This window comes from Mauremys reevesii, linkage group 8 (genome assembly GCF_016161935.1).
Source record: "Mauremys reevesii isolate NIE-2019 linkage group 8, ASM1616193v1, whole genome shotgun sequence".
In the NCBI taxonomy this organism is placed as follows: Eukaryota; Metazoa; Chordata; order Testudines; family Geoemydidae; genus Mauremys; species Mauremys reevesii.
The window spans coordinates 89,512,722-89,525,707 of NC_052630.1; the positions used below are offsets into that span (position 1 = coordinate 89,512,722).

Genomic DNA, 12,986 nt, shown 5'->3' on the forward strand with positions numbered 1-12,986 from the left:
CACTTCCAACAATGGCTTAAATCCTCTTTCACTTGCTTAATAGATTCTAATGCAAACCTATCTTTTGTTCTCATAATTTAAGTCCTTCAATTTAAGACTAGAGAGGACTGAGGATTGGAAACTTAAGTAATAGAAATAACTGTCTGCACATCTTGCTGCCGCCACCACCACATTGGTTATAGCTGAATGCTTCATGAAGGAGAGAGAATGTGCTGTATCACTAGACACAGTATTTTTTTTTTTTTTTTGTCTGGTGTACCTTCTTGGACATAGGACTTTCTAGTTTATCAAGCTTCACCTCTTGTACATCATCTGGAAGACTGGGCCATTGTACACTGATCTATAATAATGAACATTAGCACTCCTCCTCAGACTACTTTATATTTAACCTTTTATGCAGAGAACTGATTTACTTCTATTCACATTTGGGCTCGGTTTTATTCCCAACTCTTGCTGTAAACTTGGCCAAGTCACATGACATCTCTGCCTCCATTTCAACGTGTATAAAATCAGGAAAACATTTTGAAATCGGTATATGAAATGTGCTTTATAAGCAGGAGGTGGTGGAAGCATTTTATTACACAGAAAATCAATGGTGTGACTTTACCTATAACATTCCCTAGGTTTCTTGTGAAGGATTTAAACCACTTTCAGCCTAATTTAAAAAAAAAAGGGGGGGAGGGGGCAGGGGAAACGAGGAGACACATTTGAAGTGAATCTTAAAAATCCTAATAGATGCAAATAACTTAAATTTCCAGTATTGTCAGCATGGAGGAAACAATTACCATCACCACTTCCTTTTTTCTGAAGGAGATCACACCATAGTCCATCTAGCCCGGTATGCTCCTACTGAGATTTGTATGAGCTGGCCCTCTTCTCTTCCTAGGTCGGCTGGCTTGTACTTCCATCCTTCGTTAGCTGTCTGCTAATGCAAAAACTGACTTCCCCCACCCCCAGTTGCAGGTGTCTTTCCAGGTTGTTTTATTAGTATGTGGCTGGCACAGACCTGTCATTCTGTGAAATTACTTCCTTATTTTTAGACTGCGTTTTGTGAGTGAAGATATCTGTACTAATAACAGTTTAAAGGGAATTGGGTGACAGCTCATAGCAGTTGAATCTCTAACCTCAAAATCCCAGACATATTGAGATGTGACATGGGGAATGCAAGGAGAGTTAATCGTCTTTTTATTTAGGGCTCTTGTAGTTTGTGACCTGACTTACCTTATGGATGTTCATGAAACTGTCATGGAGAAGTCTGTGACTGGCTGGAAGCCTTAGGAAAACCTGGGAGCAGGAGACAATCCTCCTTGGCACACTGCCTACTGTATAAACTTGTTTATTTTCTCATTTAGAGAGTTTCAAAATAATCTAGTGGGACAGGTGAGATTATTATTCACCACCTCTTGGTTTTGACAACTGAGGTGCTAAATGAGGATGTGAAATCTGAAGTCTCTATTATCCATACAGCATCCTGTTTATATTGACAATGGAATTGCATAACCACCTTTTCTGTGCACAAGTGTCCTGCGCATCTATGGAAGGCTCATCTAGTTGAAGCATGCAGTGGGGGAAGTGGAAGGGAAACTCACAACTACACATGCTTAATCTGAATCTTAACTATATACGGTAGCCTGTTACAGGTGCCTGGCCAGTCTCATGTTTTGACACTAAAGGAGGTGGTGGATACCATGTTTGTGTGTGACCCCCCCCCCCCCCAACCACCTCCAGGTTTTTGCAGCCATACATGGTTCTGAAAACTGGAGAGCTCTATGCAACGTGGAGGAACTGAATAACTAATTCCCTGAACATTGATATTTTGACAAGCTGAATATATTTATGGGTACTCAGCAGCAGCTTGCCTGTCTCTCTCTTCCTCACCTACTTCTCTCCCTGAATAAGAAATCTCTCCTGGTCTCTCTCTACCTCAAGTATGGAGAAGATACTACCCCCTCTTCCACTTGTCTCTACCTTTCCCTTCCCAAACATGACTCTTTAATTTCCTTTCATAGGAAGGATGCATGGCTGCCTCTCCAAAGCCTTGAAGGTGTTGCCTATTATCCTGGTTCTGATTTGTGTTTTGGGGGATGGACTCCTTATTCTCATCCCCAAAAGTACCTGGTGTAATCTTGAATGGGCTCTGTTCTCATCCTGCAGCTGTCTGAGCCCAAAGAGCACTCCATGTGGATCTGAAGTGGGGGCACCCAAAAGCCAGGAGTAGAAAAGATAAAAGGCCACCAGAAGATGAGCCCTTCATGGAATATGAGAGGGCGAGTTGGGTCAGACTTTTGTTTAGAGGTCTTAATATTTCTTGTGACTTCATCTGCAAGGTCCCTACCCTCTATTTAAATCCCTTCTTGAAGACCCAATTTTTTGCCATGCTAAATTCCTCATAGGCAACTAACTTATACCAACTAACCCAAGAAGCACAATTTTGACTACCTTTGTACGTTGTACCTTTTTTTTTTTCCAATGCCCCTTTCTCAGTTCACCTCTAACTTTAAAGTATAAGCTCCTCAGGACAAATATTGTGCCTTGCTTCTGTTTAGAAAGCACATACTATGTATTGGGCACTACAAGAAGCAAGTAATATCTTGATGGGGAGTCTTTGTTCACTTCTCCGATTTGTCTTGTTGACTCTTGATACCTGTACCTGACATCCAGTTTAAAAACCACTCCCTTGTCTTGTGGCCAAACATAGTGGGGTGTCTGCTTTTGCTCCAATTTCCATACCATGCTACAGTACGTTAACTATATACATGGTTCCTGTTGTGTGGTGTTTCCTTAAATCTGCAAGAACATCAGCAGTGTTATCCAGCTGAACGAACGTATGAAAGAACAGTTAACTGTCTAAGGATGTTAGTATAGCCAATACAAGTAGAGTTACAAACCTTTCACGGTTAAAGTATTTAGCAGAATTTTTATTTTTATTTTTCTCCCCCCAAAAATAGCTGGTTTCAATGAAAGGAGTCATTAGTGCACCCAGGTGGGGAATCCAAGTCTTTCTTTCTTCTGTATTGGTGTATATAAGAACCTTTCTGTTCTTGTCAATTTGAAGCAACACTTCAGTCAGGTTGCATCTCTGATGGGTGGAGTAATCCCAGACTATTGATTGATAAAACTCTGAAAACTTGAAAATTCAGATATATTCTGGATTTTACTTTCTCTTTTTATGCATTTTTCTTGGCTTGGACAAAAATATACTAGTTAATTTTTGCTTTCTGGTTTTCATGACCAGTGATAGTGCAGCAGTGTTTTAGATTTTAAAAACCACTTCATTTTTGCAAACTGTTCCCACTGGAACTGAAGTCCTGAATAGTCCCGTTTTTTATAGTTTTGTAAAATGGGGTGTGTGGGTGGGCTTTTGGGGCCACATTTGACTGGACTATTTAGCCATTATTTGCTGAAACGCTAAAACAGTGGACCTGAGCTCGTGTATTCATATTTCAAGGAAGCCTAACTAATGCAAAGATGGCTCTGGGGTATCAGAACTCATGATCAATCTGGAAGACACAGATCACACATGGGACAAAAACAGCTCAGAAAAAACCATGTTGGCGTCCACATTAAAGCTTGAGAGCCACCTCCAAACACACTATAAATAGCAAGTCTAAACCACAAACCCATCCACACCCCTTCCCAGCATTCTGTATGAGTGTACCATTACATAATCCCAACAAAAACATAACTCTGAAAAAGATGACAAAGGCAAAGGCCAAGCAGAGCTTCAAGAATCTGTTCTTATTCTATTGTAGATTTGAAATATTATCCCTTGTAAACTGTAAAGCTCAGTTTCACAAAAGAGCACAGCATCCATAGTTGGGGCCAGAGATTCAAAAGAATATGTTGGGTGCAGAGTTCCTTGTCAATCTGCTCCTATGTGAACTATATAAGTGGGGTGGGATTAGGTGGATTTTTTGTTTTGAGATCCCCTTTTGCACAACATCTCTGTCCATGTTTTGTATATAAATGGCCTTTCTAAACATCTTCAGTGGGGTAGATTAGATGGCATGCATATGGCAACTTATCACGTGGTGAGATTTCTGATCTGGTCTATTGGCAACCATGCAACCTTCCACTTCTAGGGAATTTCAAAGCAGATGCTGCTTGTGGTAACCTGTACTTTGAACTACTACTGCTCCAGGCCTGTCCACCATTTTCTGCATCTGCTTTGAAGTGTGCAGTGAAGAAAGATTATCTTCTGAGAGAGACGTTAGAAATGGTGAAAATGGACATGAAAAGCATAAACAGCAGGAGAAAAGCAGAAGAGAATGTCCATTAAGGTTTTTTAACATGTTCTATCTTACTATACTTAATATAAGCTCCTGTACACACATGAAGTGGGGGTAGGGCCCATTACTTAGTGAGAGTTCTGCTTTCATCGATGGCTATAATACAAATTCAATTGCAGTCATGGTGAAGTGGGTCATGAGGCAGCAAAGCCTTGACATGGGATGCTGGATCATGTGTGTGTGCCCTAGGACCAGTGTTACATAAGACTAGAAGCTAACAAGAATAGAAAAGAATACCCAACACTCATGACCAACAAAGATCGGTCACCGTGGACTTCTAGGACTCCTACTGGAGAATAGATAAACACCCTATAGAGGGTGAATGTCTGTATGAGTTGGAGTGGAGGGATTTCCATCACCATATGTAAATCAGTTTCTCCTTTATATATTCTGAAATATGTATTCTCGCACCTTTTTTGTTGCATACTGTTCCTTTCATAATAAGCTTGGTTGTTACTCTTGCAGAAGACAATGCAGAAGTTACGCTTGATGTGTCCTTGGCCTATCGTGATGACATGTTCAGTGAATGGAAAGAAATGGCACATGCGATAGAGACCCGAAAGCTAAAATGTTCTTTTGCCTCTCCAAAAGTAGGTATTGCTGGTTTCTATGAGCTCTTTGCAACTGGACCCAATTCTAACAGCTTTCAGCATTACCAGGTTTCTGTTGGGTGTACAGTAAGTGGATGGGAGTTGCAGAGGGGAATGCTGCCAATAAAACCGGATTTCAAAGACTCCAAGGCAAGAGTGTGTGTGTGTGTGTTCTCAAAGGAATGAAATTGGGATCCCAAGTAGTCATTAATCCTGGGGTCTACATCGGTGGTTCTGTTTTTAAGCATTACAAGTCTATTTTAAGAAATGTTGGTTGGTTGTTTTTTGGTTTTGTTTGGTTTTGTTTTTTTCCTTCCAGAACCTACTTTTATTTAAATCACTGTATCATGAACAAAAAATTTTGGGGGGTGGGGGAAATCCCTACTACAATAAGGTTTTAAGGAGTTGTGGACACTGGGCTAACAACTGTGACTTGATGGGTTGCATAAGTGGGTTCCTGAGGTTGAGTAATAGTAGGGGAGGTGGGAAGGAGAAGGAAATAACCTTTTTTCCCCCATTTTGTAATTCTGGGATTTGGGGGAAGATAACTGAGACTTCAGTTCTTTGTGTTCCTGGTGAGGAGTCTGAAGTGGCATTTCCCGCAGCAAATCACATCTATGGTGGTGGTTGAACTCATGCATGAGAGTCCTGTTAGGGACCAGGGCCTCACTGTGCTGGGTGCTGTACAAACACAGAACAAAAAGATAATCCGTGCCTCAGTTCACAGCCCTGTAAGACGAGAAATAATTGGTAGATGTAGCAGATGGACGGGGGAGCACCAGGAAATGAGATAGTATAAGCACGATTGCAGTGGTGTCTGTGTACCAGCTGACTGTCCATTGTCAAGTTGGGGGGGTGGTGTTGGAAGTTGTGGGTATGAGTAGGCTTGATGGCAAAGGAGAGCTTTAACTATAAGAATTTGAAAGAGATCAATGAGGTAGCTTTGCAGGTGTTTGTAGGGAACTAATTTCCGGGAGTAAGAGGCAGCGTGGGGAGAAAGCATGAAGGTGCTCCTTCAGAAACTGAACACGTGGGCATCAAAAGCTGGCCATTGGCAGAATTGACTAGGGAAGTGAATGGGGGGCGGGGAGGTAGGCCTTGAAAGTGAAGAGAAGTACTCTTGCATTTGATGTATGGAAAAGGAGGAGCCAGCGAGGGATGCAAATACTGGGTGATTTGGACAAAATGATGAGTCAGGAAAATGACCTTTGCAGCAGTGTTTTGAATGGATATAAGTGGGGCAAGATTGGCCTTGGCAAATGCAGTGGAGAGGGTGTTTGAAGAGCAGGACAAGAATCTTAGATGTGCGGATGGAGAGGCTGTATCTTCAAGATATTACACAGGAAGAACTGACAAAACTTAGACACACATCCTCACGGCCAGGCTATATAGAGTGCTTATCTCTGTGTTGGTCATGTTGAGCTTAAGCTGACAGCTGGAAGTCCATGAGGAAATATCTGAAAGACAAGCTAAGATTTTACTCTCTAAAATAGAGATCATCAGCAAAGAAATGATGGTGGAACTTGCATTTGTGAATGAGTGAGATAGATAGATAGGCAATATGTAGAGGGAGAAGACCTGGGCAAAGCCCTGTGGGACCTGCCCGCCCACCCGCTCGCCCTCCCAACTTCAGGAGGAGGAGGGAGAGGAATAGGATTTTTCAAATGACATGTGGAAGGCTGATCGGCAAGAGGGAGACCCTGGAAAAGACGGAGTCACAAAAGACAGGACAAGAACTTCAGCATAGCCAATCATGCTCCTCATCTTGAAGGTGGCCAATGGATCAAGGAGACTGAGAATGGAGAATCTCTGTTCTAATTCAGGTTGGAAGAGGTCATTAGAGAACTGAGAGCTGTTTCAGTGGAGTGCAAGTGATGGAAGCTTTCTTGGAGAAGGTCTAGAATGGAATTGGAAGAGACACTCCCTGCAGGCCTTGTGGACAGCGCATCTGATCGATGAGCTTGGGGATGAAGGGGGTGGATGAGGTAGTAGCTGGAGAGGCAAGTGAGGTCAAGGATATCTTTTTGAAGATGGGAGAGACTAAAGTATGCTTGTATTGAGAGGAAAGAGCCAGAGGCGAGCGAGAGGTTAAGGAGAAGGCTAAAGAATGACTGACTGCAGGGAAGAGATTGAGGATGTTGAGAGATTGTATTGAGTTTATATTTAATGGCCATCTTGCATATACAAGCAGGAATAATGCATAAAATAACTCTAAGTAAAAGTGGTAAATATCAGGGTTGATTTTTTTTTTGAAAAAATCAAACTGATTTTATTTTTTTAATCTGTTTTTTAAAATGAAATCCTGAATTTAATACAAAATGTTTTTTAAGGCTAAACTATTTAAATATGCTGAATCCCTGATGGAGCCTCCATCTAAAACTCTGTTAGTCGTTGCCTTTTCTATATGAAGAAGGCTATTTTCCCCAATTCTAACTTTTGAGGTAGTTTTTTGTAAATTGTGGCACAAATAGATCATGTACTGTATTAAGGGTGTGATCCTGTGGAGGACTCAGGGCTGCGTTATTGTGTGCAAGGCAAAGTCATTGCAGGCACTGGGACCTGGCCTCTGATTCCAGGAGACACCATGTATCATCTCATCAGGATCATTCAATGAGCCCATCTAGTTTCTCATTGAGCTGTAACAAGCTGAACAAAAATTCAAGTGTGTAACTTTGTCACAGTCAATGCTGCAAACGTTGCAAAGATAACGAAGGGAACCTGAAACTTGACATCTGGGTGCAGTGCTCATTTGAGGCATCTTTTAGCCAAGTACAAATCTAGGAATAAAGGAAAATCATGTTGGAATTACAAAATACTTCCATAACAGCCACTTTGCTTCAGCTTCACTGAAGAGAGCAGGAGGATGCAAACTAATTCTCCCCCAGGATGGATGACAGAATTCATTGGTTGGCTGTCTGGAGCTGTTTAAGAACTGGCCCATTCTGATGACAATTTATGAAGAAAAGCATGGCAAAATAGATGGAACTATCACAGCCAAAGTAGGCAACATCAAACATAAGGGAAAATGTAAGCGGGAGGATTCAGTATATTCAGTTTCTGCAGTTTGCCCAAGGCTATGGAAATAAGTGCTGCCATATTGCTGATGCTGTTGAAATTTTGGAGATTTCAGGCAGTAAAGAAGCAGATGGATCAAGCACTTACTCCCCCTAATTTCCTTGCCAATATTCTGAACCAGAGTATCAGGATAGATGCCTAACTGCTGAAGATCATATTACTATGACATAGGTATCTAAATATTCACCCATCAATCATGCAAACCATAATAAATTGAAGGGCTGGCGATGAACCATTCAAGCAGTGAATGTTTGCTGCTGATCTTTTAAAGAAAGTCACACCACTTAACTGATTTAAATCACTAGCCAAGTACTTGGAACCATAGTTTGTTGAAGTTCTAAACCAGCTTTTGACAGCAATAGCCTCTTCTGCAGGGACAGAGTATTTTCTTCATGTGAACTAATGCATGCGAGGTTGAAAAATCAATTGGGAGTTAAAATAGAAAAACTAGTCTGTGTCTCTCTCTTCTAGGCTGTGAATAAAAACAAAAGGGAGGGGATCAGATCTCCTAGTTAAGTTTGTTTTCAAAGTTTTTCAGTCTCTTGAAAATGAGACCGAGGGTAGGTATGTCCACACTAAAAACGCTGTGCCGTGGCAGTGGAGACACTACAGTGACAGAAGGTGGAGGGTTCTGTTGCTGAAGTAAATCCACCTCTCTGAGGCCTGGTCTATGTGGGGGTGGGGGATCCATCTAAGTTACACAACTTCAGCTATGTGAATAATGTAGCTGAAGTTGACATACTTAGATCGACTTACCATGGTGTCTTCTCTGCCTGCGCCTCTCGCCGGGCTGGAGTATAGAAGTCAAGGGGAGAGCGCTTGGGGATTGATTTTTTTTTTATTGCGTCTAGACTAGATGCGATAAATCGATTCCCCGCTGGATCGATTGCTGCCCGCCAATCCAGCCGGTAGTGAAGACATACCCTTAGAGGTAGTAGCTAGGTCATCTGAAGAATTCTTCCATCTAGTGCTGTCTACACTGTGTGGCTTAGTCATCTTAACTATGTCTCTCAGGTGTGACTTTTATACACCTAAGCAATGCATCTAGGTTGACCTAACTTTCTAGTACAGAGTAGCCCCTCAGGTGAGTAGGAAGTTAAGCTCAAGAGACTTTCACTTAAGCATATTTGAAAATTTTCCCAGGCTCACTTGAAATAGTTTTAATTCACTTACGGCAGTTAATCCTTCTGTTCCTTTAAATCATTTTAGTTGTAAATGTGAAACATCGTATGATAAGAGAAGATTATGTATCGAAAACATTTAAGGTTGTTGTTTAATAACTGCACATTTTTGTGCAGTTTTAATGAAACTCCAATAGCCATACTAATGCAGCTCAACACATGAGTACAAGTTTAACTGTCCAGTAAATAAGGAATATATCCTTCACTATTTTCTAACATACTAAAAATCTGAATCTCAACCTATATAAATGCTTACACTATAACTATATACATTTGTTTATCCTCCTAGGTAGCAAAAAAGTAGCAGTCTAATGTAAAGGCGCTGTCTAATTGTAAATATTGATGTTTTAATGGCTATATCAACCAATGAAAATGTACCTTTCTTTAGAAAATTAACTGAAGTACAAATGGAGAGGTTGATTAAAATCAATTATTTTTAAGCATGATTTAAGTGACCAAGTGAAAAGCATAGTTTTTAATCAATCTACCCTGATAAATATTAAGCAGCAATTGATCTATTAATAGGGTTTTGCTGGCAGTTTGACAAACAATGCTGGTTAATTGATTACAGACCTATTATCCCTGCTTAACATCTGATATTTGAATATTAGATGCTGCATAACTACTTCCTGCTTACATTTTTTTTTGTCTAAATGCTTAATGCATTCAATATCAATTACAGACTTTAGGTCTAGGGGTCTAAATCAAATTTCTATTACTTCTCTATTCACTACCTGTACTTACTTGTAAGTCATTCTGTGTGAAAATTGAACATTAAAAATGATGACTTACTTACATTCTAAAACCGCTACACAATAAAATAACTTTAAAAATGAACAGGCCTAAGTACACTTGATTGGATTGTAGTGATCTGCGCTGTGAAACAATTGGAATAATTTAACAGTACCGATATTACTGACTAAACTAGCCAGTTAATTGCAGCATTAATGTGCACCGCTAAGCTCTACTGGATGGAACTGGAACTGTTCAGCCATGTGTCAGGCCCTGTTCTGCTAACTGAGAGTCTCCTTTAACTCCGTTTGGAAAAGCCAGACCAAGACTATTTGTAACCTACCCTTGCTACCACAGGAAGTTCTAAGTAGCCATAGTATATAGCATAGTGACACCAATGAACTTCTTTTTGGCCACGGATTAAAACAGGCAAAAACTATAGTATTGAGGCAAATGGTCACTGTTCAGGAAGAAAAGGGCTCAAATATGTTCTCATCAATTTATGTTTTCAGAGAAAGCTGGTTGATACATAGCAAATCCACATGGAGAAGCAGTTCACTTTCTTTTTATATGTATTACTACACTGCTACCTCAATATAATGCCACTCGATATAACACGGTAAAGCAGTGCTCGGGGGGAGGGGGCTGCGCACTCCGGTGGATCAAAGCAAGTTCAATATAACACCGTTTCACCTATAATGCAGTAAGATTTGTTGGCTCCCAAGGACAGCGTTATATCGAGGTAGAGGTGTACTTACTTCCTGGTTCCCTAAAAGGGGAAAGGTTAGGATGTGATGAAACAAGAAGTCTGTGCTGTACATCTCCAAATTAGAGTCCCTGGAAGGACTAGTTACTGCTTTACAACTATCGATTTATCATCTCTGAAGTCCAAATAAGTGATCCAATCTGACCCCTTTGCATTTTCCCCCTCTCCGCTATTCCGCTAGACCACAGAGCATGAAGGCCGACACTATGACTGTGATGCACTCACTTTCATGGAAATTGGAACTGTGGCTCACAAATTCTACCTCCTCAACATTCGACTCCCTGTGAATGAAAGGAAACAAATTAATGTGGGAATTGGGGAAATAAAGGATGTTCGCCTGGTGGTAAGTGTGCATGTCTCATTTCTATCTTTACTGTGGGCTCCCGTCTCCTCTGGAGTAGGTGTTTAATGTGGACTCACTGCTGTGTCAAAGGTGAGAAGATATTTGTAGAATCCAACCTTTTATTGGGTTTATGATTTTGCTGTGACAAAGTAACCCATGACTGATAGAGAAATGGGAAGGAGTTTTGCTGTTCTGTACAAAACCACAATTGCCAATTGTTCTATTCCCTAGTAAGAATATAATGACACTATTTTCTAAGGTCAGTAAACCTGTATGACTTTCATCATCAATGCAGCCCCTTTTCCCACTGGATCTCTTCTTTTGACTATTCTCTAGTTATCCCTCCCCTTTCCCACCATGCTAACTTCGCTAATGGGATAATTCACTGCTAGTCTGGTCTGCTGGTAATTGCTTTCTTGAATGACTCCAGAAGCAGGCAATTTTATTATGCCTGACTAACATTTTTCTATTGCATACAGTCTGTCTTTGGATCAGAGTTTAATTTAACTGGAAAAAATATGCCTCCTATCACATGGCCACTTTAGGCATAGAACTTAAAATAAGGGATGAGAGGAAATAAGAGACCTGGAATAATAGCACTTGAAGAGGAAACCCCTTTAATCATGTCCCCTTTGATTTTAATTTAAATGTGTTAAGTGTCCTTGTCTCTGCCTCATTTCAGTCTTAGCACCTTGATGGACAACATTATCTGAGAGCCTAAATGGTTCTCCTGTTTACCACCATCTAATGCAGTAGAGCTCCTCTCTCTCCTCTCACTGTTTTGGCTTTTGAGCAGCACTATTTCTGGAGTAACGATCAATTTGCCTATTAGCTCTGAGTATTTATTGGGGTTACCATCATGTATATCCTCATTCCACATTTAATAGTAAAGTTGACTAATTTTCATGTTAGAATAAATTTAGTTTAAATGCGTGGCAACTTTTATTGATTAAATTGTATGCAAAAATATACCTATTAAACACCAGTACTAAAAGAATCTGTTTTTATCAATTTCTGGTTATTTGGAAATTGAAGTGGTGGAATATTTGTTAGTTGTCAGGAGTCCTTAAATTCTACTTGAACTGAATGGTCAGGACACCCATTAAACAGCGGTGTACAGCGCTTTCCATTTTGTCCAACAGTTCAGCTGTGCATTTCACAAGCAATGCTCTTTAATATTAAGTGGTTGTAGTTTAGACTATTGCAATTTCTGTCAGGCCCTGTGACTATCACAGGAGAATGCAAATCTGATCTTGTCTGTAAATATTGAAAGTGAAATATTGTACAGCTCCCACGTTTAAACTTGTATCCTCAGAGTATCCATCAAAATGGAGGCTTTACAAAAGTGTGGTTTGCAATGAAAACCTTCCTCACGCCCAGCATCTTCATCATCATGGTTTGGTATTGGAGACGGATCACGATGATGACACGCGCTCCTGTCCTGCTGGAAAAGTGAGTAGAGGAGTAACTCACTGTGATCCAGACAACACAAGAGATTTAAGCCAAAATGTATGCCTCATGCAAAGCCTGGGTAAACTGGCCATGTGCTAGATTGCCATCCCTGTGGATCCATTTTCCTTCCTTCCCCACTCTTAGCCAAGCCAATGTGGCAGCAGAGCTGCTCTTCAACCTCTATTGCAGTCTTTGATCTGCAATAGTCTGCATAGCTGATACATTCCTCCTATGTGTGCGTGTGACTAGACCCTTCTGCCGTTCTCTCACAGCAATCATGGAGCCACAGAATTTGCCTCCCAAAACTCTTTGGTGGTGCGCAGGAAGCCCCTGCAGGGCTGTGTAGCAGACAATGTCTGTACCCTCTGTGTCAGTTCCCCAAAACCTGATGCGTATCTCCTAATGTGGCAGAAACATGCTAGGCTGCTGCATCAGGGTCCCCGCTGCCTGTGGGTGCATGTGTAGGATTAGCACCGTAAGAATTTGACTGCCCAACCAGTCCTTTGAAAACAGCAACTGGTTTTCCATTTTGACTCCTGAGCATGGGCTTTGTTTGAA

At 40.9% G+C, this 12,986-nt stretch overlaps 1 protein-coding gene across 1 annotated transcript in view; it reads left to right on the forward strand.

The window, feature by feature from the left end:
• Positions 1–12,986, forward strand: part of WLS (Wnt ligand secretion mediator) — a 63,085-nt gene that overhangs the window by 37,119 nt on the left and 12,980 nt on the right. Inside the window, exons 3-5 of the mRNA XM_039484057.1 lie at positions 4,755–4,879; positions 10,815–10,976; positions 12,292–12,428. Of these exons, the coding sequence (XP_039339991.1) occupies positions 4,755–4,879; positions 10,815–10,976; positions 12,292–12,428 (424 nt within the window). The remainder of the gene's footprint in view (positions 1–4,754; positions 4,880–10,814; positions 10,977–12,291; positions 12,429–12,986) is intronic.